The 24281-nt window shown below is 38.1% G+C and overlaps 5 protein-coding genes and 1 long non-coding RNA gene across 8 annotated transcripts; 5 read left to right on the top strand and 1 right to left on the bottom strand.

Moving 5' to 3' along the window:
- The first annotated feature begins 1690 nt into the window (after positions 1 to 1690).
- Positions 1691 to 2314, top strand: LOC110227113. The gene is made up of 3 exons (XR_002330916.1): positions 1691 to 1808; positions 1899 to 2075; positions 2201 to 2314. It is a non-coding gene; the product is annotated as an uncharacterized LOC110227113 (long non-coding RNA).
- Positions 2315 to 3766: 1452 nt separating this feature from the next.
- Positions 3767 to 7645, bottom strand: LOC9309241 (calcium-dependent protein kinase 1). The gene is made up of 7 exons (XM_002873127.2): positions 6108 to 7645; positions 5847 to 5990; positions 5599 to 5751; positions 5319 to 5434; positions 4996 to 5163; positions 4559 to 4783; positions 3767 to 4133 (listed from the first exon to the last, which is right to left on the bottom strand). The coding sequence occupies exons 1-7, from the start codon at positions 7018 to 7020 to the stop codon at positions 4020 to 4022; spliced, it is 1833 nt and encodes a 610-aa protein (XP_002873173.1). The 5' UTR covers positions 7021 to 7645; the 3' UTR covers positions 3767 to 4019.
- Positions 7646 to 9104: 1459 nt separating this feature from the next.
- On the top strand, positions 9105 to 13634 carry LOC9309243 (beta-glucosidase BoGH3B). 3 transcript variants are annotated; one of them, XM_021020276.1, is made up of 13 exons: positions 9105 to 9230; positions 9335 to 9543; positions 9958 to 10203; positions 10649 to 10853; positions 10954 to 11044; positions 11135 to 11280; positions 11361 to 11604; positions 11811 to 11915; positions 12003 to 12185; positions 12265 to 12466; positions 12619 to 13111; positions 13206 to 13292; positions 13400 to 13634. In XM_021020276.1, the coding sequence occupies exons 3-13, from the start codon at positions 9978 to 9980 to the stop codon at positions 13422 to 13424; spliced, it is 2007 nt and encodes a 668-aa protein (XP_020875935.1). In that variant the 5' UTR covers positions 9105 to 9230; positions 9335 to 9543; positions 9958 to 9977; the 3' UTR covers positions 13425 to 13634. The 3 variants fall into 3 exon arrangements, with proteins under 3 accessions (XP_020875935.1, XP_020875936.1, XP_020875937.1); XM_021020277.1 differs by having other exon boundaries at positions 9493 to 9543; XM_021020278.1 differs by lacking the exons at positions 9105 to 9230; positions 9335 to 9543 and adding an exon at positions 9664 to 9855.
- An 82-nt stretch (positions 13635 to 13716) lies between these two features.
- LOC9307190 (protein RESTRICTED TEV MOVEMENT 2) lies at positions 13717 to 15358 on the top strand. Its single transcript, XM_021020339.1, has 2 exons — positions 13717 to 14170; positions 14241 to 15358. Exons 1-2 carry the CDS (start codon positions 14053 to 14055, stop codon positions 15272 to 15274), a joined length of 1152 nt encoding a protein of 383 aa, XP_020875998.1. The 5' UTR covers positions 13717 to 14052; the 3' UTR covers positions 15275 to 15358.
- Positions 15359 to 15479: 121 nt separating this feature from the next.
- LOC9307191 (DExH-box ATP-dependent RNA helicase DExH3) lies at positions 15480 to 21644 on the top strand. Its single transcript, XM_021020252.1, has 19 exons — positions 15480 to 16012; positions 16192 to 16346; positions 16436 to 16523; positions 16615 to 16848; positions 16936 to 17031; positions 17114 to 17302; positions 17435 to 17594; positions 17681 to 17811; positions 17919 to 18089; positions 18246 to 18518; positions 18660 to 18854; positions 19079 to 19282; positions 19432 to 19501; positions 19608 to 19756; positions 19955 to 20263; positions 20348 to 20407; positions 20503 to 20655; positions 20749 to 20859; positions 20941 to 21644. Exons 1-19 carry the CDS (start codon positions 15752 to 15754, stop codon positions 21406 to 21408), a joined length of 3477 nt encoding a protein of 1158 aa, XP_020875911.1. The 5' UTR covers positions 15480 to 15751; the 3' UTR covers positions 21409 to 21644.
- Positions 21645 to 21679: 35 nt separating this feature from the next.
- On the top strand, positions 21680 to 24263 carry LOC9307192 (chlorophyll(ide) b reductase NOL, chloroplastic). The gene is made up of 13 exons (XM_021020346.1): positions 21680 to 21997; positions 22115 to 22183; positions 22289 to 22347; positions 22450 to 22536; positions 22671 to 22738; positions 22827 to 22875; positions 22952 to 23037; positions 23139 to 23196; positions 23285 to 23335; positions 23532 to 23582; positions 23658 to 23699; positions 23799 to 23909; positions 24020 to 24263. The coding sequence occupies exons 1-13, from the start codon at positions 21730 to 21732 to the stop codon at positions 24065 to 24067; spliced, it is 1047 nt and encodes a 348-aa protein (XP_020876005.1). The 5' UTR covers positions 21680 to 21729; the 3' UTR covers positions 24068 to 24263.
- The last annotated feature ends 18 nt before the right edge of the window (positions 24264 to 24281 follow it).

Here is a 24281-nt window from a genome sequence, read left to right on the forward strand (position 1 = left end):
CAAAAAAAAAAAATTCTAAGGGCCTATAATACTGTTGAGCCGGCACTGTCTGTACTCAGAAAATTGATAAAGGTTTTATTTTTAATTAGTGCTAACTAATTAGAAATCTTATAGCTAATCTATATTATTTTGTCCAATCCATGTGAAAGATAAGGTTTTTAATGTTGTTCATGAAGGATAATACTTATAGGTGTTTAAGTAAGTGGTAAGAAGAAGAAAAGTTAGGTATGTCCTAATTCATAAAGATTTAGCTCCTAAGTCCTAACCATATGTCATTTGCCTTGAAGTTAATAGTCCCTACACTAACTCATGCTCCCATGATCCCTTTTTGCTTTTTACTTCTCTTGTAATGGAAAACAAAATTACATTTCAATCCAGCGTGAAAAATTATAAATATATTCTTATGTGATGGGTATTTCTTAGATGTTTTTAAGGGTTAACTAAGTAAGTAATTGTTATAACAAAAACTGATAAGTAATAACACGTACATTCTATATTTCGATTGTGTTTTAGGTTGCATATATGTTTATTTATATTGATGTGTTCATTTTTGTAGAAATATATTGAAAATCCGGAAAAACTCACTTTACACGTACAAATGTTAATGATTCATTTTCAATAAAAATTAGAAAAAGTAAACTATTGTACTTGGAGTTTTTCAAACAATACTTTAAACACGAACCAGCATATTTGCTTTAGAACAATTGGACCCCTACACAAATAAAACTTTATGATACAGTTTAATGATGATCACGTTTTGTGGACTGAAATTAGGAAATTTTAAAGGGGTAGAGACGAAGCTTTGAAATAGACAATTTACTCAGTTAATTTAAATAAAAACAATTTAATAATATTATAAATTAAGAAGTCGTACCCAGAGATGAACACTTTTTGATGTCAACAACAAACGCACGCTTTAAATTATTTATTTTTAGAGAAATAAGTTGATTGTGAGACCCACTTCTATATTTTTCCTGCAAAGAAAAAAAAGAGAAAGAAGTAAGTTAGGTATTTATGTTAACAAAATTAATCTAAATTAGCTAAAAAACATATCAACAATAAGATAAGCTAAAAAAATGGTACATAAGTTTATGATTTTTTTGAAAGCAATTATGTAGTTATTTTAACTTTCAAATAAACCAAGTAGAAAACTCTCAAGTCACCAATGAAGCGGCTCTACCTTTGGTTTTCTTTGAAAGCGGCAATTTTCTCTTTCTTTGGTTTCTTCACAATCAAATTCCCAAAAGCAGAGGATGTATTGTCACCAATGAAGCACTCAAACCTAATCTGTTACGCACCAAATCAAATGCGAGCAAATTATCCTCCAACCAAAAACCTCCAATTGACACAGAGGTTCTCACGTTGACTCCTCTGTCAATGAAACCTAATCATTCTAATCAGATGACATCATCACCATCCTTCTAACGACGTCGTTGCTATGAATCCTCCAAACGATGTCGTTGTTATAAAACGTAATTAAAGTTTCGTAACAAACCTTTCCTTTTTTTTTCATTGAGTGATTTCCTTTTTAATTTTCTGATAACGGATATATAATAACTAAAGAAATTTCCTTTTTTCTGCTAACAAATATATTTCCTTTTTTTTTTCTTCTGAATTTCCTTTTTCAGCCTCTTTTTATAAATAAGAAGAGATGTTGAGTATTTTAGTTCTTCCTCGAGAAATCAAAATCTTATCACAGACCAAAATAAAAAGAGAGAGTGTTCTAATGGCGACGATAGCAAAAACATACATGAACAAGTCTGTGGTATCATCTTTTCTAAAGCTATGATCGATTTGATTTTTACTGAGTAAGTTAGTGTGTGATCCAAAACGAGTTTCGTTTGCTTTTTACTGGGATTTTGTCGATTGATTTCTAATCCATATCCATCTCTCGTTAGTGGCCGTGGCCGTGGTGGTGAGGCAGCAGCGTCGTCAAGTCACCGGAGAGAACAAGTCTCAATCGTCGGGGATTAGGTCACAGCCGCAGAGTCACACCGACAGTGAGCAAAGCCATTCATCAACCGTTCGACTAGTCACAATCTCTCAAAATCCTCTCTGCTTTTCTTTCTTGATCTGTAAGTAATCTCAAAATTCTCTCTGCTTTTCTTTGTTTTCTCCTATTCCTAAGTTTATTAGTATTATTATTCATCCCTCAACCATTAATTAATCCTTTCCCCTTTTTCGTCTTATTCAAATTTAGGTTATTCCAAGTTATACAACACTATCGTCAACCCATGCGCTGTAAGTTATTTCTTCCACTACTTGTTCCAATTTTTCAATTATATTTAAAATAAAACACTAAAATAACCTATTTTTTTACTACGTATATATATTATTATATTTATACATTATATTTTTATTTTATTTTATATAATAAGATACCAAAGGATTTTTTAAAAAACTAAATTTTTTCGATTTTTAACTAAATTTTTTTGATTAACCGAAATATTTTTGTTTTTTTTTAAAAACTAAGTGTTAAATTTCAATGCAATTGAAAACAAACCGTGCTAAGCATCCCGTCCCATCCGACGGGTTCGTAAGAGGTGTTATTAGTCCAACCGCTTTTCACGCAAGTAAATTTAACACTTAGACTATTTTTTAAGATTTTTTTTACAAATATTTCTATTATGTAAACTAATTTCTTTAAACTATTTTTTTACTATACAAATTATTTTTGTTTAAAAAAAAAACTAAGTGTTAAATTTCAATGCAATTGAAAACAAACCGGGCTAAGCATCCCGTCCCATCCGATGAGTCCGTAAGAGGTGTTATTCGTCCAACCGTTTTTCACGCAAGTAAATTTAACACTTAAACTATTTTTTAAGGTTTTTTTTACAAATATTTTTATTATGTAAACTAATTTCTTTAAACTATTTTTTTACTATACAAATTATTTTTGATTTTAAAAAAAAAACTAAGTGTTAAATTTCAATGCAATAGAAAACAAACCGGGCTAAGCATCCTGTCCCATCCGACGGGTCCGTAAGAGGTTTTATTAGTCCAACCGTTTTTCACACAAGTAAATTTAACACTTAGACTATTTTTAAGTTTTTTTTACAAATATTTTTATTATGTAAACTAATTTTTTAAAACTATTTTTTACTATACAAAATATTTTTGTTCTTAAGAAAAACTAAGTGTTAAATTTCAATGCAATTGAAAACAAACCGGACTAAGCATCCCGTCCAATCCGACGGGTCCGTAATGAGTGTTATTAGTCCAACCGCTTTTCACGCAAGTAAATTTAACACTTAGACTGATTTTTATGGGTTTTTTGCAAATATTTTTACTACGTAAACTAATTTCTTAAAACTATTTTTTTACTATACAAATTATTTTTGTACTAAGTGTTAAATTTAAATACGTTAAAGACAAATCAACTTAACATCCCGTTCTTTTGGTCTGAAGTTTTGTGGTGTCATAAGTTTAACATGCTTTTCACGTATTGTAAATTTAACACTTGGTTAAGTTTTAAATTTTTAATGGTTCATAATTTAGTTTTTGTTTCTTATTACAGATAAATTACATCCTTTGTTTTCTTCTTACCTTTCTAATTTTTGCCTCCAAATTACAAGGTGGATCCTTGGTTTTTTCCAGTCACAAACCAAATAAATTATGTTAATGGAAGGAAAATAAAGATCTCCAAATCAATACGTGTTTAGGATTAGGAAGTTGAGTCAAGTTCTTTTCTCCAACACTTCCATCAAGATCTTCCCCAAATCGTATTCAAGTTTTATGACTCGTTGAATTTACAGACAAGAAATAGTGGTTTGTTAACCTCTGGCAGATTCGATGGCCAAATGTTAGAAGACTATATTTGCTCAAGAAGTAACGCAATACAACAAAGTTTCCAAAACAAGTCTAAGACAAAACCTCATCCAAAAGATTGAGAGAATCCAGAAGAGGGCAAGAAGAGAAATCTTGGCTGTGTGCATATATGTCTTCAACAACAATCAATCGTATATTATCAGAAAACTCTTTGTCTTGGCTTTAGTTTTGTTCTTTTGAATAGACTGAAACTAGAGTTTAAGAGCAATGCTAAAGCTTTTCTCTAGACCCATTTTCACAGGTCCTCCTGTGATGCTTCCTTTCTGCATCATTGCCACAAATTCGTTGTAGTCTATTCGCCCGTCCTGCAAACAACAATTCAAATGTTCAACATTCCCAACATTCAACCAAATTACTAAACAAGTGTTTCAGAAGCTGTTGAAGAAATTCTCATGGGATACTAGCGGTTCCAATGTATCAATCCATAACCGATTTCAACATTGGTTACAACACATAGGTTTACTTCACCGTTTCCAGGAAAGAGAGTTTCTACTATTCCCCTAGGTTTAACAAGAATCATACTCACTCGGCCAAGTTTTTCAGAGAGAAGAGACATGAAAACTCTGCAAGGGGAGTGTAGTTTTAACAATGCAAGGAAATAAGAGGATCATATAAGTGAGATTCCTATGAGTAAAATGATATATAATCCATTGAAATTTGATCATTTTTGAGAAGTATTCAAGTCATTTTAAAATTAGGATGAGATGATAAAAGGTATAAAGGAACTTACGTTGTCTTGATCAACGTCGCGCATCAGTTCTTCTATGCGGACATCCTCAACACCAAACTCCTCACAAGCTTGTTGAAGCTCGTCCGGGGTGATATAGCCGCTCCCATCTTTGTCAAAGTATGTAAAGGCTGCAAACAAATGGTCCTCTCTCTCTATTTTGTTTAGATGCAATGTTGCAGCTATGAACTCTTTATAGTCTATTGTTCCACTGTTGTCCACATCAGCCTGAATTATATATACATGAGAGAGATACCAGATTACTTGGATATCCTAGCAAAAACGCAGAAGTAAATAACCAGAACCAGCAGAGTAATTTTGGATTATAACAAGCCCATTCCATAGTTATAGTTAGGAGAAACGCTGGATTAAATAGATTTGCAAGTATATGGGGGACTTTCATTCTCGGATAACAAACTAGCAAGCGGGTTAAAACTTACAGCTTGCATCAAGTCGAGAATTTCGGACTCTTTGAGATTCGCCCCTACTCGTTTTAGTCCTGCTTTCAGTTCTTCGAAAGTTATCTGACCACTCTTGTCCGCATCTATCATATTAAACATTTCTTTCAAGCCGGCTATTTCTTCTTCAGATAAGCTCTCAGCAATGACCTGCAAAAGGCATAAAGAGAGAAACTTAATCTGCATCGTCTCTTTCTTTCCACATACCAAGAAGAAGAGTGGGTAAATGTAGCTATCTTATGTTGATGACAGGAACTTCTTTTCATATGGTTTTAAATTTTGTTTAGCATTGAAAAGTTGCTTACTCTAAGAGCCATTTTCTTGAACTTGTTCATTGCAGAAAACTGCTTCATACGGCTCAGAACAGCAGAATCCAAAGGCTTGTCTGGAGCCACGCCGTCGACTTGAACCCACGGATGACCTGAGAAGAAGCACAACTCCATAAGAGATAGAACGATGGTACATATGCAGTCTACGTAACAACACACTTTATTCATGTAGTGAAATCTATGCTCAATGGAATTAACAGAAAGAGATCACAGCGCTCTAACTGGAAGAGAAAGGTTTTAGATCAAAATAACTTACATAATACTTGGTGGGCAGTTAACCTTTTCTTGGGATCCCTGACAAGCATTTTCCTCACTAAATCCTTTGCACTTTCAGATATGCTTGGCCATGGATCGGACGAAAAGTCAAGATCACCGTGGAGAACCTGTTCGAAAATACCTTGTTCGGTTTCTGAATGTTCAAAGAAACAAAAAAATTAAAGATGTTGTTCAGAGCCTAGTTAGGAAAAGTGACAAATCTCTTATCTGTCTATATACAATTCTTACCAGCCCAGAATGGAGGAACTCCGCTTAATAAAATGTACACAATCACTCCAGCACTCCAGACATCAGCTTCAGGGCCATAACGCTTTCGAAGAACTTCTGGAGCAACATAATATGGGCTACCAACAACATCTGTAAAAACATCGTCTGCAAGGAGGAAGGGAATCGAGTTCAGATATCATTGATCGACAAGGATCACACTATTCACGTTAAAGACCAAATCCGGAAGTGGATGTTTTAAGATGAGTAACAGTGAATGCAAACCTGGCTTAAAGAACATGGAGAGTCCAAAATCAATCGTCTTCAAGAGGGAATCTTCGTGTTTACTAACAAACAGAAAATTCTCGGGCTTGAGGTCTCGATGCATAACACCAAGAGAATGGCAAGCCTCTACAACCCCAACTATTGTTCTAGTGAGCTCAGCCGCTTTCCTCTCTGTGTAGTGACCGCGTTGAATGATCCTGTCAAAAAGCTCGCCACCTGCACAACACTCCATTACAAGGTGCACCGCCACGACATCCTCATAAGCTCCTTTAATGGATATAACATTGGGGTGACCAGCCAAGTGATGCATTATCTGAATTTCCCTTCTCACATCTTCAACGTCTTCATCAGTCAATAGCTTCCTCTTAGCAATCGACTTGCACGCAAACTCCTTTCCTGTAGTCTTCTCCACACATAGAAAAGTCGTCCCAAATTGCCCTTGTCCGAGTTTCCTTCCCAAGGAATAGAATTCCTTGAAGTTTTCAGTCTTCCTCTGCAACACTGACTCAGTCCTAAGCCCTGCACTTGACACTCTCTTCATGTGTTTAGGCTTCTTAGGTTTAGCTGGAGGATCAGGTTTTGTCTCCGGCTTGGTCTCTGACTTGGTCTCCTGCTTAGTCTCTGGTTTGGACTCAAGGTTTATCTCCTCTAGCGCTTCAGGCTTGCTTTCAGGTGGAATCTCTCTGTCCTTGGTCTCGACGTTAGTCCCTGGCTTGGGCATTGTGACCTGTTCAGGAGGTTTATTCTGGACTTCATCAGATAATGGAGATCGAAGCTCACCTGAAACAGCTTCACTTGCAATATCTCCATTACTCATGGAAGCCGAATCATCTCCATCTCTTGGCCGCCACATTGCAGCTGAAACAGATTGCAAGAAGCCATTTCTGCTTGGTCCAACACAAGTATTACCCATCTAAACTTCTATTAATCTCTTTCTCCAGAAATAGCATCAAGATCTGATCACAATAACCTCAAAACAATCCAATCTCATTCCTAATGTGATAAAAGTCAAATCCTTTCTATCTTTAAACCATCAGACATCAAACCTAGGACTTCTCAGATGATTCAATATCTTCTACACAGCTGAACTGGTAAACCCAACTTGGGTGAGGGAAAATAGCAGAGAGCTAGCTTATACAGAGGTGAGAAATAGCAAGAAAGATCAAAAGGGTATCGGAAAAATCGTGACTTTAAACGAACCCAGAAAGGAGAAAGTCGCCAATGAACGAAACCAAACACCCAGAGAGAGTAGAAATCATCCCCAGGCAACAACAAAGAGAAAGAAACAGAGAGATCTGAAGAGTAAAGAGAAAGAATGAGAAAATAAATTGGGTTGGGTGGGAAAATAAAAGGGATAGTTTAATAGCACTACACTTGCATAAACCGTAGGGACATTTGTTAATTTAATGAGAGAGTCAAGAGTCTGTAGAGAAGAAGACGATGAAGAAAGACGAAGAAGAAGATTGAACCAGTTTGAAAAACGCGTTTCTTTTGTTTTGATTATCTATCGCCGCCGAGTTTTGCGCTGAGATTTGTCTTAACTCTCTTTTAATTAACTTTGTTTTTGCAAGTCCACCCTCTTCTTCAATCTTGGCAACGAATTAGAAAAACTCTTTCCAATGGAAGGGTATTTAATTAGTATATTAAAACTTTGAGGTCAAAAGGTGATATTCCATAAAATCAATTTACTTTCTGGAGTCCTAATATCCTTTTTAAATGGTCCCATCATTTATTAATTTTGAAAGATAAAACCCGGAGGTTAAAAACTATGCAAACGAAACCCACATATTAAAGAGCAGACATTAAAATAAAACATCCACATGTTAAAGGTTTAACAAATCACATGATCTACACATTCTTGTCTTCGTCCTTATGTTTAACCCTAATTACTCCAGCCGACCACAGCTTTTATTGTAGATCAAAACCTAGACTAAGACTAATCTTGGCACCTGCAACCAAATTATGGTGGAGACGAGTTTGATGTTCAAGAAGATATGATTTGTGGCAAAGACACTCACTATGATGTGTATGAGACTTGGTTTGATGTATGTTCACCGCCTCTGCCACTTCCTGAAGAAGATCAAGTAAACATCCAACACTCGATCAATTCATCCAGTATAGCCAACTCAAGGACGTGCAAGAACAGATGATCCTTAGAACAGAGATTCGATATCAAATATATGATTGAGCATCTTTTCGCCACCACTAAATCCCACAGCTGCATGAGCACAATTCGATATCAGATATATGATTGTGCACCAAGTGAAACATAAACGGATGCACATCCACAAGTAAGAAACCGTCTAATTGACTAATGCGAGAAGACACACCTACATTGGCTCAATCATTGGCTGACCAAGCTTTCTGTTCCGAGCATCAGATGTCGTCATATTCTAGAAATCCATTTGCTAACATCAGGGATCTCAACTGGAGTTTGGAAACTCAAGAAGAGAACCGCAAGAGATCTTTCCATATCAAACAGATTCTCGGCTTTAAACACAATAATTCCTCAGTTCCTCCCGTCACTTAATAATAAGGCCTCACAATTATGAAGGGGCAAGGCTTATCATGAGGTACAAGTAGATACTCTTGAAATCATATGTTTCTATAACATGAAAATTAAGATATGAACCTTGGAAAAATGTGCTCTTTCCTGAGACATTATTCTTTCCCATCAATGAACATCAGGATGTGTTCATAAGCAAAAACACAAACCAATAATCTATGAGCCTCAACCTTTGAAGCCAGAGAAAAAGAATCAGCAGCAATGCGGATGATACACAAAATTAGAATCAGTTAAGCTCGTCAGAAACTTTATCTAATGCTCTTATTATATATAGATTCTATCCAATAGAAAAATCACAGCTAACAAACTTCACAACGTCTATGTAACCGAGGATGGAGACAAAGTCGACAGAAGAATAATCGGAGAGGAAAAAGGAAAGTTTTTTACGGCGGTGGATATACAGAGCGGCGACTGGAGTAGCTCGGAGACTGCAGAAGATGTACGCGACGGAGGCCATGGAGATAGAAGTAGCGGTGGCCGGAGGCGTAGTATCTCCGGTTTAGCGTGAGATAAGAGTCGAGGAATCTGATTCCCCCGCCTACTGACACGTGTCCAAGGTGCGTTAAAGCAAGTGCGATATTTTTTCAGTAATAAAAAAAATAAATATATCTGAAAGAAAAAAAAAAAAGGAAACGACGCCGCTTTGTTCGTCGTTATGCAGACAGATGTTTTTGTGGAAAAACGTGAGCCAACCCCACGTCCCAATAAAACAACACAAAACCGCATCAACGTCTCTCTCTCTCTCTTCCTCAATCTGCTTAAAAGCGTTTATTAACTACTCTTTTTATTTTCACTTTATTTCTTCATATAAATTCTCAGCGAAGAAGAATCAGATATTTTCTGGTCTTGCTCTGCCTAACTAACTCACCTGTAAGTTCTTCTTTCTTCCTCCATTCTCTACTGTTGGGATCTTGCGGAAATGTGAACTTCTTCTGGTTTCATGTTTTCAGCTTTTACCCTTTTTTTTGGTTAGCTTGAATCTTGTATTAGGCAGACTTTGTATATAGATTCGTTTGGGAAAAGAAAGAAAAGATAACTTACGGAATCGTGGGTTTGTTCAATCTCTGTTGAAACTGGAACAGTAAATCTCAATAAAGTTTTTACTTTTTCTTCTTCTTTCTTGTCACTGATGAATAAAGATTGCTTTATTTGTTTCTTGTTTGCCTGCTGATAAGCATCAAGGTATCTTTAAATTGGGTGCTTCTTTTGTTTTTAAAGACATTTCTAAGCTGAGAAGTGACAAGTCTTTCTTATCTTGAGTTTCTGTCTTTGTTGTTTTTCCAGAGGTTTCCCCTGTTACGAAGATGAGCAGAGATTCAGTAAGAATCGTTGGGCTTCTTCTATGGATGTGTGTGTGGGTTTCTTGTTATGGGGATGGAGAGTATGTGTTGTACAAGGACCCCAAACAGGCGGTGTCAGATCGAGTTGCCGATTTGTTTGGTAGAATGACTTTGGAAGAGAAGATTGGTCAGATGGTGCAGATTGATAGAAGTGTTGCTACTGTCAACATTATGAGAGATTACTTCATCGGTATGTAAAAGAACAATCTTTCTTGGAGATTTCTAGAAATCTGATTACTTGGTTCGCTAATTTAGTTGGTTCATTTATTTCTTATGTTCTTCAATACTTTAGCTTGTTTGCATATAGAATCACAGGCCATTTCTTTAGGTTTCTTTATGTTTATGCCTCATTCTGTCATCTTAATTTATGGTCACAACGTGGAATGATTCATGCTTAAACTACTTTTTGGTTCTCTAATTTTGGACATCTTGGATGGTTTCTTTAGAAAATTGAATTGGTATTGTTCAGAGTTTGTAGGTGAATTGAGGGTTTCATTCAGTTTTTGCTTTCATTTGACTTAAGTCTCTCATCATCTTGTTATTAAAGAACTAGATACGCTGCATAATTTGACTTGGTATTCAGTGTCTGTATTTGTGAAACTTGAAAATTGAAGATGTCTTTTTGTTCTGCACAGGCAGTGTATTGAGTGGTGGGGGGAGTGCTCCACTTCCTGAGGCAACTGCTCAGAATTGGGTTGATATGATAAATGAGTATCAAAAGGGAGCTCTAGTTAGTCGTTTGGGAATTCCTATGATATACGGCATTGATGCCGTTCACGGGCATAACAATGTCTATAACGCTACTATTTTCCCTCACAATGTTGGTCTTGGAGCCACCAGGCAAGTACTAGCTATTACGTTTATTTGATTTTGCATGTTTCCCATCTCTGTTTTTATGAATGCTGTCTATATTTCTTCTGCTGATAGATTTGAGTCACAGGGATCCTGATCTTGTTAAGAGGATTGGAGCAGCAACTGCAGTCGAAGTCAGAGCCACTGGAATTCCATACACATTTGCTCCTTGCATTGCAGTAAATTTTCTGTATTCTGGATCCTATAACTTTTCATATCTTTGGTACTCTGGACATTTGTTAAAGTTGTTTCTCACTCGCTTTTTGTAGGTTTGTAGAGATCCAAGATGGGGTAGGTGTTATGAGAGCTACAGCGAGGATCACAAAGTCGTGGAAGACATGACGGATGTCATACTTGGTTTACAAGGAGAGCCTCCTTCCAACTATAAGCACGGAGTTCCATTCGTTGGTGGCAGGTGAGGCTTTTGCTAATTTGGTTGTGTTGTATGAGCCTTACAAAAGTGTGTTCGTTCTTTCATGCGTGTTATTTTGATAGGGATAAAGTTGCAGCCTGTGCCAAGCATTACGTGGGAGATGGTGGGACAACCCGCGGAGTAAACGAGAACAACACTGTGACTGATTTACACGGTCTTCTTAGCGTTCACATGCCCGCTTATGCTGATGCAATTTACAAAGGTGTTTCCACGGTGATGGTTTCATATTCCAGCTGGAATGGTGAGAAGATGCATGCAAATACTGAGCTTATCACAGGGTATCTTAAGGGTACCCTTAAGTTTAAGGTCTGCTTACTTTTTTCCTCGATGTCAGCCACAACTTCAACACACATGCTCTGTGTTCTGGCAGTAGTCTTTCTGAATGAATATTACTCTTTCTATATGTATTTTGTAGTGTCTTGAATAGAACTTTTATAGAGCATTTGTGAATTCTTAGATCAAGAAGTTGATTTTGAATGCTAATTCCAACTTATCATCTCTATGATGTGCAGGGTTTTGTTATCTCGGATTGGCAAGGTGTTGATAAGATTTCCTCACCACCGCATACGCACTACACAGCTTCCGTCCGGGCTGCAATTCAAGCTGGAATTGATATGGTTGGTATTTCAAACTTCACAGACATTCCTGGACTGAAATAGGAAAATGTTACTTATGTCTGTGTTAGCTAATGAAATAACATGCAGGTCATGGTCCCCTTCAACTTTACCGAGTTTGTCAATGATCTTACGTCCTTGGTGAAGAATAATTCAATTCCTGTCACTCGGATTGATGATGCCGTTAGAAGAATCCTGCTTGTCAAGTTCACCATGGGTCTTTTTGAGAACCCTTTGGCTGATTACAGCTTTTCCAATGAACTGGGAAGCCAGGTCAGTGCCTAATAATCCTGAGCTAGAATCTGTTGCAAGTACTACAAAGTCTTGATGGAATGTTCTCAATTTCTATTAGGCACACAGAGACTTGGCAAGGGAGGCTGTTAGAAAATCCCTTGTGCTGCTGAAAAACGGGAACAAAACCAATCCTATGCTCCCACTTCCCAGGAAGACTTCAAAGATCCTAGTAGCTGGCACTCACGCTGATAATTTAGGTTATCAGTGTGGTGGTTGGACCATAACTTGGCAAGGATTTAGTGGTAACAAGAACACGAGAGGTACGTTGTGCAACTCTGATTGCAGATTATACAAGTTCTATCATCTTGTCTGTGACTGTCTATGCTTTGTAACAAAAATCTTGAGCAAAGATGAATGACATAGTTGACGATCATTTCCTCAATGAATATACTGTACCTTTTTTCTGATTCAGGGACTACGCTTCTTGGCGCTGTAAAATCAGCTGTTGATCAAAGCACTGAAGTTGTCTTCCGTGAAAACCCGGATGCGGAATTCATCAAATCGAACAACTTTTCTTATGCAATCATTGCTGTTGGTGAACCTCCATATGCAGAGACAGCTGGAGACAGCGACAAGCTAACTATGCTTGACCCCGGTCCAGCGATTATCAGCTCCACTTGTCAGGCTGTCAAATGTGTGGTTGTGGTCATTTCAGGGAGACCAATAGTGATGGAACCTTACGTTGCATCGATTGAGGCATTGGTTGCAGCGTGGCTACCAGGAACAGAAGGCCAAGGTATCACTGATGCTCTCTTTGGGGACCATGGCTTCAGTGGAAAACTTCCTGTTACATGGTTCAGAAACACAGAGCAGTTGCCTATGAGCTACGGAGATTCACATTATGACCCGCTATTTGCTTACGGGTCTGGTCTTGAAACTGAGTCTGTTGCGAGCATTGTTGCTAGGTAAAATGCTTCACACAGCTTCCTGTTTCATCTGTTGCAGTATACTCTGACACAAGATTAAGGTTCTTAACCCCTTATTATTGATTGCAAACAGGTCAACCTCAGCTTCTGCTACTAGCACAAAGCCCTGCTTATTCACAGTCCTTGTTTCTGCTACATTGTGTCTGTTTATCTTCCCAAGGTATCATCACCAGTTTCAACTTCCGTTTTGATTTCTCTACAGAAATTGGTGAGAATCTGACATTTCTTCTGGTAACTTTTTTTTTTTTTTTTTTTTTTTTTGTGTAGCTTAAGCCGACTTTTGAGAAGATGAAAAGTTTACAAAAGCTTGGAGTAGATAGATTCTTTCGATTATCTGATCTGATCCAGTGAGTTTTTTTTTTTGTTCTTCTTAGTTCTTAGCCTAGCAAAAGAGACCCTGAATCTGTGTCGTGTTATGTTCAGAGTTATTGCAACCTGAAACATTATTGGTTATTTACACCGGAACGTTCTTCTATTTAGGTTCTTGAAATTTTACAGACAATTATTCTCTTCTGAAATCTATCATTCTTGAAACTGAATCAAATATACTGATTCCGGTAAATTTTGGTAAAAAAGGAAATAACATACTTCTCAACTGATTAAAACTGACGTCATTTGGGGAACACAAATCACAAGGCATAATAAACTTGAGAAGAAAGCAAGAGATCATTATGCTTTCTTTGTAGGAGAAGAAACATATGAATGATGACCTGAGACAAAAGAAGAGATTTTGATGATCAAGAAGACATAGCCGCAAAACTAGGAATATCCATTGCATATCAGAAGAGAAAATGGCTAAGTATTGCAGAAATTCAAGTCTTATTTATATGCAGAGCAATAAACACCTAATAATATCATCAAAGCTCAAAGTAACCAATTCAAAAGTGTTCATAAGAAAAGAGGAAAGAAAATAATTGATAATGGCAGCGAGACAACAACAGAAAGGAACAGGCTTGGGGGTTCAGTACGAGGACTTCGTCCCCAAATCAGAATGGAAAGATCAACCTGAAGCCACCATTCTCAACATTGACCTTCCAGGTTGGTATACAAAATAGTAATTTGGACTACTTTATGGTTGTTTAATTCTAATGTGAATTGGTTTTTAAAGGTTTTGCAAAGGAGCAAATGAAAGTAACGTATGTGCACAGCTCGAAGATGATAAAAATCACGGGAGAACGTCCCTTGGCTAATCGAAAATGGAGCCGTTTCAACGAGGTGTTCACTGTTCCACAGAATTGTCTAGTGGATAAGATCCATGGAAGCTTCAAGAACAATGTCCTCACCATCACCATGCCTAAGGAGACGATCACAAAGGTGGCTTATCTTCCAGAAGCTTCTAAAACTGAAGCTGCTGCTCTGGAGAAGGCGACGAAGCTAGAGGAGAAGAGGTTGTTAGAAGAATCCAGAAGGAAAGAGATGGAAGAGGAAGAAGCTAAGCAGAAGAAGAGGCAGCTTCTGGAAGAGAAAGAGGCGCTAATTAGGAAGCTGCAAGAAGAAGCTAAAGCAAAGGAAGAGGCTGATATGAGGAAGCTTCGAGAAGGAGCTAAAGCAAAGGAGATGGCTGAGGCAAAGCTTCTAGAAGAAGCTAAAGCAGACCAGAAGGCTGAGGCAAGGAGGCTTCAGGAATCAAGAGAGAAACTTGAGGAGTGGAAGCTTAAGGAAAGGAAGCTTGAGGAGAGGAAGCTTGAGGATATGAAGCTTTCGGAAGAAGCTAAACTAAAGAAGATCCAGGAGAGAAAGTCTGTTGGTGAATCTGGAGGAAAAGAGAAGATACTAAAGCCAGAAGAAATGAAGCTTCCAGAAGTGGTCTATACAAAATCCGGGCCCGTAGCTACTCCCAAACCTGAGTCCGGGTCTGGTCTCAAGTCCGGGTTTGGAGTAGGCGAGGTGGTGAAGTCAGCGGAAGAAAAAATAGGAAACTTGGTGGAGAAGGAAAAGAAAATGGGGAAAGGGATAATAGAGAAAATAAGGAGGAAAGAGATAACAAGTGAAGAGAAGAAGTTGATGATGAATGTAGGAGTGGCTGCTCTTGTTATCTTTGCTCTTGGAGCTTATGTTTCTTATACCTTCTGCTCTTCTTCTCCTTCTTCTTCCTCTTCGTCTCCTTCTTCATCATCATCTTCTTCTACCAAACCAGAATGATATAGAAGTTGTGTAAATCGAAGAATGGATATTATATACTATGTAACAGTGATATATTCTACACAATCTAATAAAGTTTGATGATGTATAAATTCAAAAAAAAAAAAAAAGTTTGATGATGTCATATTTAAGACCTCTATATCATAGTTTTTATTGGAGACAAATATTTCTATTTTATTGAGACAAGAATTAAAAAAAAAACTCAATAAGCCTGAACATAAGAAACAAAAAATAGTCCGGTCCAAACAAATCACAAAATCCATAAACCCTAAACCCTTTTAGATTCGAAGACAAAGAGACCTGAAAGGTTTAGTTCAATCGATCTTGTCTGACCAATAATCTGTGTCTGGGAGAGAACCCAGTTGAATTGGGCACTGAGAGAAGCAGAAAGTAAATTCCTTTGCCGGAGAACGAGAAGTGAACGGTGAAGACGGCGAGGTTGAGAACCATGCCTCTTCGTCCATTTCGTTTTCTAGAATGCGTTTCACAAAACGAATAAGCCTCCTCTTGGGGCAGACGACCAAGATTCATCATAGTCGCTCTCTATTAGGAAATCCAACTTTATGCAGGTCTTATATCGTTGGTCCGGTCTCTACTAGTTCGCCGGCGTTTCTGATTTCGAGTCGTAATGGTGATGGTGTTACGGGATTGTACGACCCGATATGTCGTCGTTTCATCGGGCACACTGCGGAACAGTTCTCGGATGATGAGTACGAGTGTGAGTTCGAGGAACATAAGGTTCGTGTTTTGTTCAAGTTGGTAAATTGTTTAGATAAGTTTCTCAAAATGGGAACTTTAGGTGTTTGTTGATAGATTGTTTGGTGGAATGACGATGTAAAGGAGAGTTTTTGAACAATTTCTGTTTGATCCTTTATCCTTGGGAAATGATTTGATACAAGCGTAAATTGGTTTTATAGGCTTCATCTTCTGTGGCCAATGTTGATGAGTGGAAGTGGAAGTTAGGCATTCTGCTGGCCAATGATAGTGAACAAGAAATTGTTTCCAGAGACAAAAGGGATCGAAGAGATTATGAGCAGATCTCAAGTCTTGCTAAGAGGATGGGACTGTACAGGTATAGAAAACAGTCCTTTATTGGAATCAAATAACCTATTTGTTTGTTTGCGCTATGTGCTCACCCAATTCTTGGTTCCAATTTAACAGTGAAATTTACGGAAAAGTGGTTGTTGCAAGCAAGGTTCCTCTTCCTAACTACCGACCAGATTTGGATGATAAGCGACCACAACGGGAGGTAACAGTGCCTCCCTTGGTTTACTGAAATCGTAAGGCACAATTTTTGTTTGTAGTTTTATGCTGAAACTGTAATGCATCTCATCATGCAGGTGGTGCTTCCGTTGAGTTTGCAAAGAAGGGTAGAGGGACTCCTTCAGGAACACCTTGATAGACAGCAGCTAAGCTCAGGAAAGGCTAATGAATGTGTAGCAGATTCTCAACCTCCTAAACAGACTGAAGAACTTCCCGATGAAAATTCTGATTCGTTTCTCGATGGTTCTGTTATGGAGAAGGTACTTCAGAGGAGGAGTATGCGGATGCGCAATATGCAGAGAACCTGGCAGGTATTACGAAGTCATCTTTACTCCACCCCTCTTATCTTTTCATCAACAACTTTCTGCTAAAGCAGTAGTTGTTTGATTGAATAATAGGAATCCCCTGAGGGACGGACGATGCTGGAATTCCGGAAATCTTTGCCTTCATTCAAGGACAAAGAAAGACTTCTTCAAGCTATTGCTCGGAACCAGGTGAATTTTTAGAGCTGGATATCTTTGCATTGCAGCAATGCATGGAAATTAATTTTTTGAGCTCAACTCTCAATATTCTCAGGTGATTGTTGTATCTGGGGAGACTGGATGTGGTAAGACAACTCAGCTTCCACAATACATTTTGGAATCAGAGATAGAGTCTGGTCGGGGAGCATTCTGCAACATCATTTGTACACAACCTAGGAGAATATCTGCCATGGCAGTTTCAGAAAGAGTGTCAGCTGAGAGAGGAGAACCTCTTGGTGAAACGGTTAGCCAAGATGCTTATGCTTCAATTGAGCATCAATTCAAAAGCTGTCTGATTACTCCAATTAACACTAAAACTTTGTTTAAAGGTGCTTGTTTATTCATGATTTCATACCTAACAGAGAATTTTTGATAGGTTGGGTTTAAAGTTCGTCTAGAAGGAATGAGAGGAAAGAATACCCACCTTCTATTTTGTACAAGTGGTATCCTACTCAGACGGCTCCTTAGTGATCGCAATTTGAATGGCGTAACACATGTTTTTGTTGATGAGATTCATGAAAGGGGCATGAATGAAGGTACATATTCTATATATCTGATGTATGTTTAGGTTTCTGCAAATGAAGTCTCATAATAGTTTATGCCCCTCACTTCTTGGTTGCAGATTTCTTAATTATAGTGTTGAAGGAGCTTCTTCCACGGCGTCCAGATCTGAGATTGATTCTCATGAGTGCCACTTTGAATGCTGAACTCTTTTCTAATTACTATGGAGGGGCACCTACCATTCACATCCCTGTAAGACAATGTTCTTCCTCAATAGTCTTGACACTCTAGATATTCAGCATGCTTTCCGTGTTTCTATTTGTTTCTCTGTGAAGCCTTGAATGTATATATATTTTCAGGGCTTCACACATCCAGTGAAAGCACATTTTTTGGAGGATGTACTGGAAATAACGGGATATAAGTTGACCTCTTTTAATCAAGTTGATGATTATGGCCAAGAAAAGACGTGGAAAACGCAAAAACAGTTAATGCCTCGCAAAAGAAAAAACCTGATCACTACTCTTGTTGAGGTACTTAGCTAATCTTTTTACGTTAAGTGGAAATTCCTTATAATTAACTCTAATTTGCAAGTTTTACTAATCTGTGTTTCTGTTGGTCACGTATGTTTGCTAAGCAGACCAAATCTTCCAGTAACATTGTTCACCTATGTTTCTTTAAAATTGCAGGAAGCTCTCAGCAAGTCAAATTTTGAAAGCTATAACTCTAGGACACGTGATTCACTTTCTTCTTGGATGCCTGACTGCATAGGATTTAATCTCATTGAGGCTGTTCTCTGCCACATATGCCGAAAAGAACGTCCAGGTGCTGTGTTAGTATTTTTAACAGGATGGGATGATATCAGATCCCTGAGCGACCAAATTAAAGCCCATCCTCTCTTGGGGGATCCCAATAGGGTCTTGCTATTGATGTGCCACGGTTCAATGGCAACTGCTGAACAGGTTGACTTATCTCCTCATGTGTTACTTTGTTTCCTTTCAATTTGAGCCTTGACTCTGGAGAAGTATTACTTGTAATCTATTTAACATGTGTCCCTCTGCTTCTTGATTCCCATATTTACATATTCTTTGATGTTTCCGCAGAGACTCATTTTTGAGAGAGCACCTCCTAATATTCGCAAAATTGTTCTTGCTACAAACATGGCAGAAGCTAGTATTACAATAAACGATGTAGTTTTTGTGGTTGACTGTGGAAAGGCAAAAGAGACCACCTATGATGCTTTGAACAATACACCTTGTTTGCTACCTTCCTGGATATCTCAAGCTTCTGCTCGACAGGTGGATTCCTTATGCTAAAACCTATCGTACAGATATATCCTTCTTGTGTTTTGCACAGTTCTTATATTTGCTTTCAGAACATTGACTCCTCTAAGTGATTTGATTGCATTATTACCATTGTTGCAATTTCAGAAACATCTACTTTACTTTCTGGTGCATCTTTTGATAGCTATAAAGCTTTCTCATTTGGCATGTCCAACATTTCTCCTCTATTTGGCCTTCAGAGAAGGGGAAGAGCTGGGCGTCTGCTTCCGGGAGAATGCTATCACCTATACCCCAAATGCGTCTATGATGCTTTTGCGGAGTATCAACTTCCTGAACTTCTGAGAACTCCTTTAAACTCTCTCTGCCTGCAAATTAAAAGTCTTCAGGTTGAAAGCATTGCAGAATTCTTGTCAGCTGCACTTCAGGCTCCAGAGTCTTTGGCTGTAAGTGACTGATAAATGCCTTAATGAGGGTTTCGCCAATTGTTATGTTACTAGTAACAACTTTGATTAATCATCAGAATTTTTGTATGTGGAAGATATGATTCTAATTGTCTTGAAACTAGTCCAACTAACTCTAAGTATCATGACAGGTTCAAAATGCTATTGGATTCCTGAAAATGATCGGAGCACTGGATGAGAAGGAAAATCTAACGGATCTTGGTTTGTGTTCGAAGTCCTGTACAAAAAATAGTCCAACTTTTTCTTATACCTACATGTATCATGACTGACTTTCCTGCTTGCTTTCTTTTTGACCTGTTCCAACTAGGAAAACTCTTATCGATTCTCCCTGTTGATCCCAAGCTGGGGAAAATGCTGATAATGGGTGCCATCTTCCGCTGCTTTGATCCGATCCTGACAATTGTATCAGGGCTAAGTGTTAGAGATCCTTTCCTTCTACCTCAAGACAAAAAAGACGTAAGTATAAGAACTCATGGATGAACATTTATTTTTATCATAAACATTTCGTGTTTTGCATTTTATTTAGGACTTAGGAGTGGTTTTTAATAGTCAATTTTAAGCCAACAGATAGATGGATATAGCTTTGTATGGAGAATGCTATGGTTTAATCTCGCAAACTGAGAGAACATCTGATGATCCCTTGTTTTATTTTAGTTAGCTTTATCAGCCAAGTTGAGATTCTCAGCCAAAGACTATAGTGACCATATGGCACTGGTTCGTGCCTTTGAAGGGTGGAAAGATGCTGAAAGAGAAGGATCGGCTTATGAGTTCTGTTGGAGGAATTTCCTGTCAGCTCAGACGCTTCAGGCGATACATTCTCTAAGGAAGCAGTTCAACTATATTCTGAAAGAAGCTGGCTTAGTACATGATGATTTAACTCTCAACAACAAGCTAAGTCACAACCAGTCTCTGGTTCGTGCTGTCATTTGCTCTGGCCTATTCCCTGGAATAGCATCTGTTGTGGTAAGTCCATGTCTCTGGCTAAGTCTCCTTTGTTGTGTCAGAGAGTTTGGTGAAATAACCTTGTTGTCCTTTTTCTTTGCACAGCACAGAGAGACTTCCATGTCATTCAAGACAATGGATGATGGCCAAGTATCGCTATATGCGGTAAGCCTCTTCAATCATATTTCCCAACATCATTACTTGAGTCTCTCGATATGGCCATCTTGTATTTAAATGGTTTTACGGTTTCTTTGTTTCAGAATTCTGTTAATTCGCGGTTCCCAACAATTCCATACCCTTGGCTAGTCTTTGGAGAGAAAGTAAAGGTCAATGCAGTGCTCATACGGGACTCCACTGGTGTCCCTGATTCCAGTTTGATCCTTTTTGGTGGTGCACTGAGCACTGGAGTACAGGTGATTTCTCCCATTTTCCTCTCTTTAACCCTTACACGAGTCACATTATGGATATTTCGGAATTGAATGGGTTGAATCTTGTGTTGTTTCCAGGTGGGACATCTAAAAATGCTTGACGGGTACATTGATTTCTTCATGGATCCAAATTTGGCTGATTCCTATGTAAAGCTGAAGGAAGAACTCGATAAGCTTCTTCAAAAAAAGGCGAGTGTTTTTCAACTTTAAAAGGAAAAAAAAGTTTGTAGTGCAGCTCTTTAACACCTTTAGTATCTTTGCATTTTTCAGCTTGAAGATCCAAGCATGGACATCCACAAAGAAGGCAAGTACCTCATGCTTGCAGTTCAAGAGCTCGTGGCTGGAGACCAATGCGAAGGCAGATTTGTCTTTGGCCGTGACACAAAGAGGCCAAGCCAACAGCAAATAGGAGAGAACAAACACTCCAAAGACGGGACAAACCCGAAGAGTCTCCTTCAGACACTTTTGATGAGAGCTGGACACTCACCTCCAAAGTACAAGACAAAACATCTCAAGACCAACGAATTCAGAGCACTTGTGGAGTTTAAAGGAATGCAGTTCGTTGGGAAGCCTCAGAGGAATAAAACGCTCGCTGAGAAAGATGCAGCTGTTGAGGCCTTGGCTTGGTTGACTCATACCTCTGATAATAGTACTGGCCATGCAGATTATCGACCTGATGTTACTGATAACATGCTTAAACTCCTTGGAGGACGGCGCAGGCGGTCCAAGGGCAAGTAATTGAATCTCTCTGTAGGTTTTTTCGCAGGCGGATTTGGTTTGTATGTTGTGCTTTGGACGATCTCGAATACCAAAGCAGATAGAAAAATCATACTCAGTAGTCAGTGTCATTTATGGGGCAAAACAATAGCGTAGGGTTAGAAACATAAAAGTCCAAAAACTTTAGGGGCTTTGATGTATTTTAAACAGTAATTGGGGTTTGATCAAAAAAAAAAAAACAGTAATTGGGGTTATTATCATCTTATACGTCGCCACGTGGCATTTTACTCTCTTACTCGCTTACGCAATCTCTCTGTCTCTCTCTCTCTGACCTTCTCTGTAATGGCTACTTCGAGTGGTTTCAGTGTCTCTTCTTCTCCGTTGCTTAGGCTTCGGTCTTCCTCCGTCACAAATGTCACTCAACTTCCATTTCTCTCTCCTCTTTGCCGGCGTCGGTTACTGACAGAACGCTTCGGTCTCGCAACTATCGTTGTTACGCGCCAAAATCTCTCGGTTACTCCGCCGTCTGCGGCGATGGAAGCTCGTATCTCAGGGAAAAGAGAACCTATGACGCCTCCGTATAACGTATTGATCACTGGCTCAACCAAAGGTTTCATTCACTCTGTCTGTATCAATTGACTCGAGTTTTTAGTATATTTTTGAGTTGCCAGAAATCATTATCTCATTGTATCTCTAAATACTGGTTTTTGTTTATTGAAATTTTCAGGTATTGGATATGCATTAGCTAGAGAGTTTCTGAAAGCAGGCGACAATGTTGTGATTTGCTCTAGATCAGGTAAGAACCTGTCCCCGTTGTTGTCTTGAAGACCTTTTCTAGAGTTGGTGTGTCATTAAGGAAACATGCAAGTAAGTAATAGTTCCCACTGTTCCTGTCTTGTAGCTGAACGAGTTGAGTCTGCTGTTCAGAGTCTTAAAGAAGAATTTGGGGAGCATGTGTGGGTACCGCCTTCTTTTACTGTTCTTTTCCATTCGCGTGATCTTGCAAGGTTTTTGCTTAAAGATATCATGAAATGTAATGCTTAAACCATTTTCTCTTAGTAGGGAACTAAGTGTGATGTTAGGGAAGGGAAGGATGTGAGGGAACTCGTAGCTTATAGTCAGAAGAATCTTAAATACATTGACATTTGGGTACAGTACTCTCAACTATGACGATTATTGATTTGTTGGTGTCATCTGTGTTAATCTTTTTCAGAGTATTTTATTATGTTTCCTTTTCAATTTTGTAACCATAGATGTCTTAATACTGTCTTGAGATGATACAGATAAATAATGCGGGATCTAATGCATACAGCTTTAAACCTTTGGCAGAGGCCTCAGATGAGGATCTTATGTGAGGCTTTGTGTTAAGCTTGATCTTTCTCTTCGTTGGTTTCTCTGTGATTGGTTTCAGTCATTTACTTTTTGAAATCTTTATGCAGTGAAGTTGTGAAAACCAACACTCTTGGTCTCATGTTATGTTGCCGAGAGGTATATAAGGAGATGAATTCAGCGTGAGTTACGTTATTATCAGTTGGATTGACTGACATGTTTTCATGATTAATAGGCAATGAATATGATGTTGACCCAATCTCGAGGTGGTCATATCTTCAATATTGATGGAGCTGGTTCAGATGGGAGACCAACACCCAGGTTTCCTAGATTCATTAAAAGTTTCTTGGGAACATGCTTTAGTAAATCCTTTTCTCTTGTCTGTAATGTCTAATAGCATTTTCTTGATTAACGTTTGACAGATTTGCTGCATATGGTGCAACTAAACGGAGTGTTGTTCACCTGACAAAGTCATTACAGGTAATGCCAAATTTATAACTGTTGAACTTGTCTTCATTTTCCCTTTTCCTTATATAACAACTTCTCTAGTTATTTCTGTCTTTCATAGGCAGAGTTGCAGATGCAAGATGTCAAAAATGTCGTGGTGCACAATCTATCGGTATGTATACAAGATATATTGCTTAATTCATTTTTGGTTGTTTTTAGTGTGTTTTATCTTCCTAGATACACTGATACAGGCATGCGCATAGAGATGAATAGAATGGATGGATTATAGTTATTTGAATAATTTGAATGAATTCAAGATCTAAACATGATCATAATTCTAATGTGTTTTCTCTGGATTATTGTTGCAGCCTGGAATGGTCACAACTGATCTGCTCATGTCCGGAGCAACAACAAAACAAGTTGGATGACTTTACACTGAGACAATATTTAGATTCCATGCCAAGAGATTCCCTCTAATATCTTGTCTATTGCAGGCCAAGTTCTTCATTAATGTTTTGGCAGAGCCAGCTGAAGTGGTAAGAAACAAAAATCTCTCTACTCCTTTTTAGCATACAATTAAAAGAATGATATCTGATCTCTAGTCCCATGTTTCATGATTACACATGCTTTTGCAGGTGGCTGAGTACCTTGTCCCGAACATAAGGGCAATACCGGCTAGCGGATCTATGAAGCCGACTTACATCCGTTTCCTCACCGGAATCAAAGCCTACACCAAAATATTCTCAGTTAAGAAGATAAATAGTTGCATAGAGTTAGATCAAAGCATGTAAACTATTACTGCAAAATACTTAACCATTTTGTTTGTTTGTTTGTCAATTTTGGGGATATGTTTCAGAGAGTTGCATTGGGAGCAAGGAAGAACAGGTATGTTACTGAAGAGTAGGTGGCGTCAAAATAAGGATTAGAATTGTATTTGTTTCAGTGTTTGCTCAATGGTAAATAAAAACCTCTACATCTTGTTAGTTACACTCGAAACTATTTGTCAATTTGGATTGAAGTTCATTTGCTGCAAAAATGTTAAAAGATTTCTCAATGAATGATGTAATAGATGATTTAAAAGTTAAAATTTCTAGTTTAAAGGCACTATATTTTGAAAA

Source organism: Arabidopsis lyrata (genome assembly GCF_000004255.2).
Source record: "Arabidopsis lyrata subsp. lyrata unplaced genomic scaffold ARALYscaffold_6, whole genome shotgun sequence".
Taxonomy (NCBI): domain Eukaryota; kingdom Viridiplantae; phylum Streptophyta; class Magnoliopsida; order Brassicales; family Brassicaceae; genus Arabidopsis; species Arabidopsis lyrata.

What these genes read in the sequence shown, in the direction of transcription:
- LOC9309241 (XM_002873127.2), bottom strand. Translation starts at nt 7,020, where the DNA reads ATGGGTAATACTTGTGTTGGACCAAGCAGAAATGGCTTCTTGCAATCT. An exon ending in CTCCATGTTCTTTAAGCCAG is followed by an intron (nt 5,991 to 6,107) that starts GTTTGCATTCAC and finishes TCCTCCTTGCAG; the next exon opens with ACGATGTTTTTACAGATGTT. An exon ending in TTCTCGACTTGATGCAAGCT is followed by an intron (nt 4,784 to 4,995) that starts GTAAGTTTTAAC and finishes TATATAATTCAG; the next exon opens with GCTGATGTGGACAACAGTGG.
- LOC9309243 (XM_021020276.1), top strand. Translation starts at nt 9,978, where the DNA reads ATGAGCAGAGATTCAGTAAGAATCGTTGGGCTTCTTCTATGGATGTGT. An exon ending in GTTCCATTCGTTGGTGGCAG is followed by an intron (nt 11,281 to 11,360) that starts GTGAGGCTTTTG and finishes TTATTTTGATAG; the next exon opens with GGATAAAGTTGCAGCCTGTG. An exon ending in TGTCTGTTTATCTTCCCAAG is followed by an intron (nt 13,293 to 13,399) that starts GTATCATCACCA and finishes TTTTTTGTGTAG; the next exon opens with CTTAAGCCGACTTTTGAGAA.
- LOC9307190 (XM_021020339.1), top strand. Translation starts at nt 14,053, where the DNA reads ATGGCAGCGAGACAACAACAGAAAGGAACAGGCTTGGGGGTTCAGTAC. An exon ending in TCTCAACATTGACCTTCCAG is followed by an intron (nt 14,171 to 14,240) that starts GTTGGTATACAA and finishes TGGTTTTTAAAG; the next exon opens with GTTTTGCAAAGGAGCAAATG.
- LOC9307191 (XM_021020252.1), top strand. Translation starts at nt 15,752, where the DNA reads ATGCGTTTCACAAAACGAATAAGCCTCCTCTTGGGGCAGACGACCAAG. An exon ending in AAGCTATTGCTCGGAACCAG is followed by an intron (nt 17,032 to 17,113) that starts GTGAATTTTTAG and finishes CAATATTCTCAG; the next exon opens with GTGATTGTTGTATCTGGGGA. An exon ending in CACTGAGCACTGGAGTACAG is followed by an intron (nt 20,656 to 20,748) that starts GTGATTTCTCCC and finishes TGTTGTTTCCAG; the next exon opens with GTGGGACATCTAAAAATGCT.
- LOC9307192 (XM_021020346.1), top strand. Translation starts at nt 21,730, where the DNA reads ATGGCTACTTCGAGTGGTTTCAGTGTCTCTTCTTCTCCGTTGCTTAGG. An exon ending in TCGTGGTGCACAATCTATCG is followed by an intron (nt 23,336 to 23,531) that starts GTATGTATACAA and finishes TTATTGTTGCAG; the next exon opens with CCTGGAATGGTCACAACTGA. An exon ending in CCTACACCAAAATATTCTCA is followed by an intron (nt 23,910 to 24,019) that starts GTTAAGAAGATA and finishes GATATGTTTCAG; the next exon opens with AGAGTTGCATTGGGAGCAAG.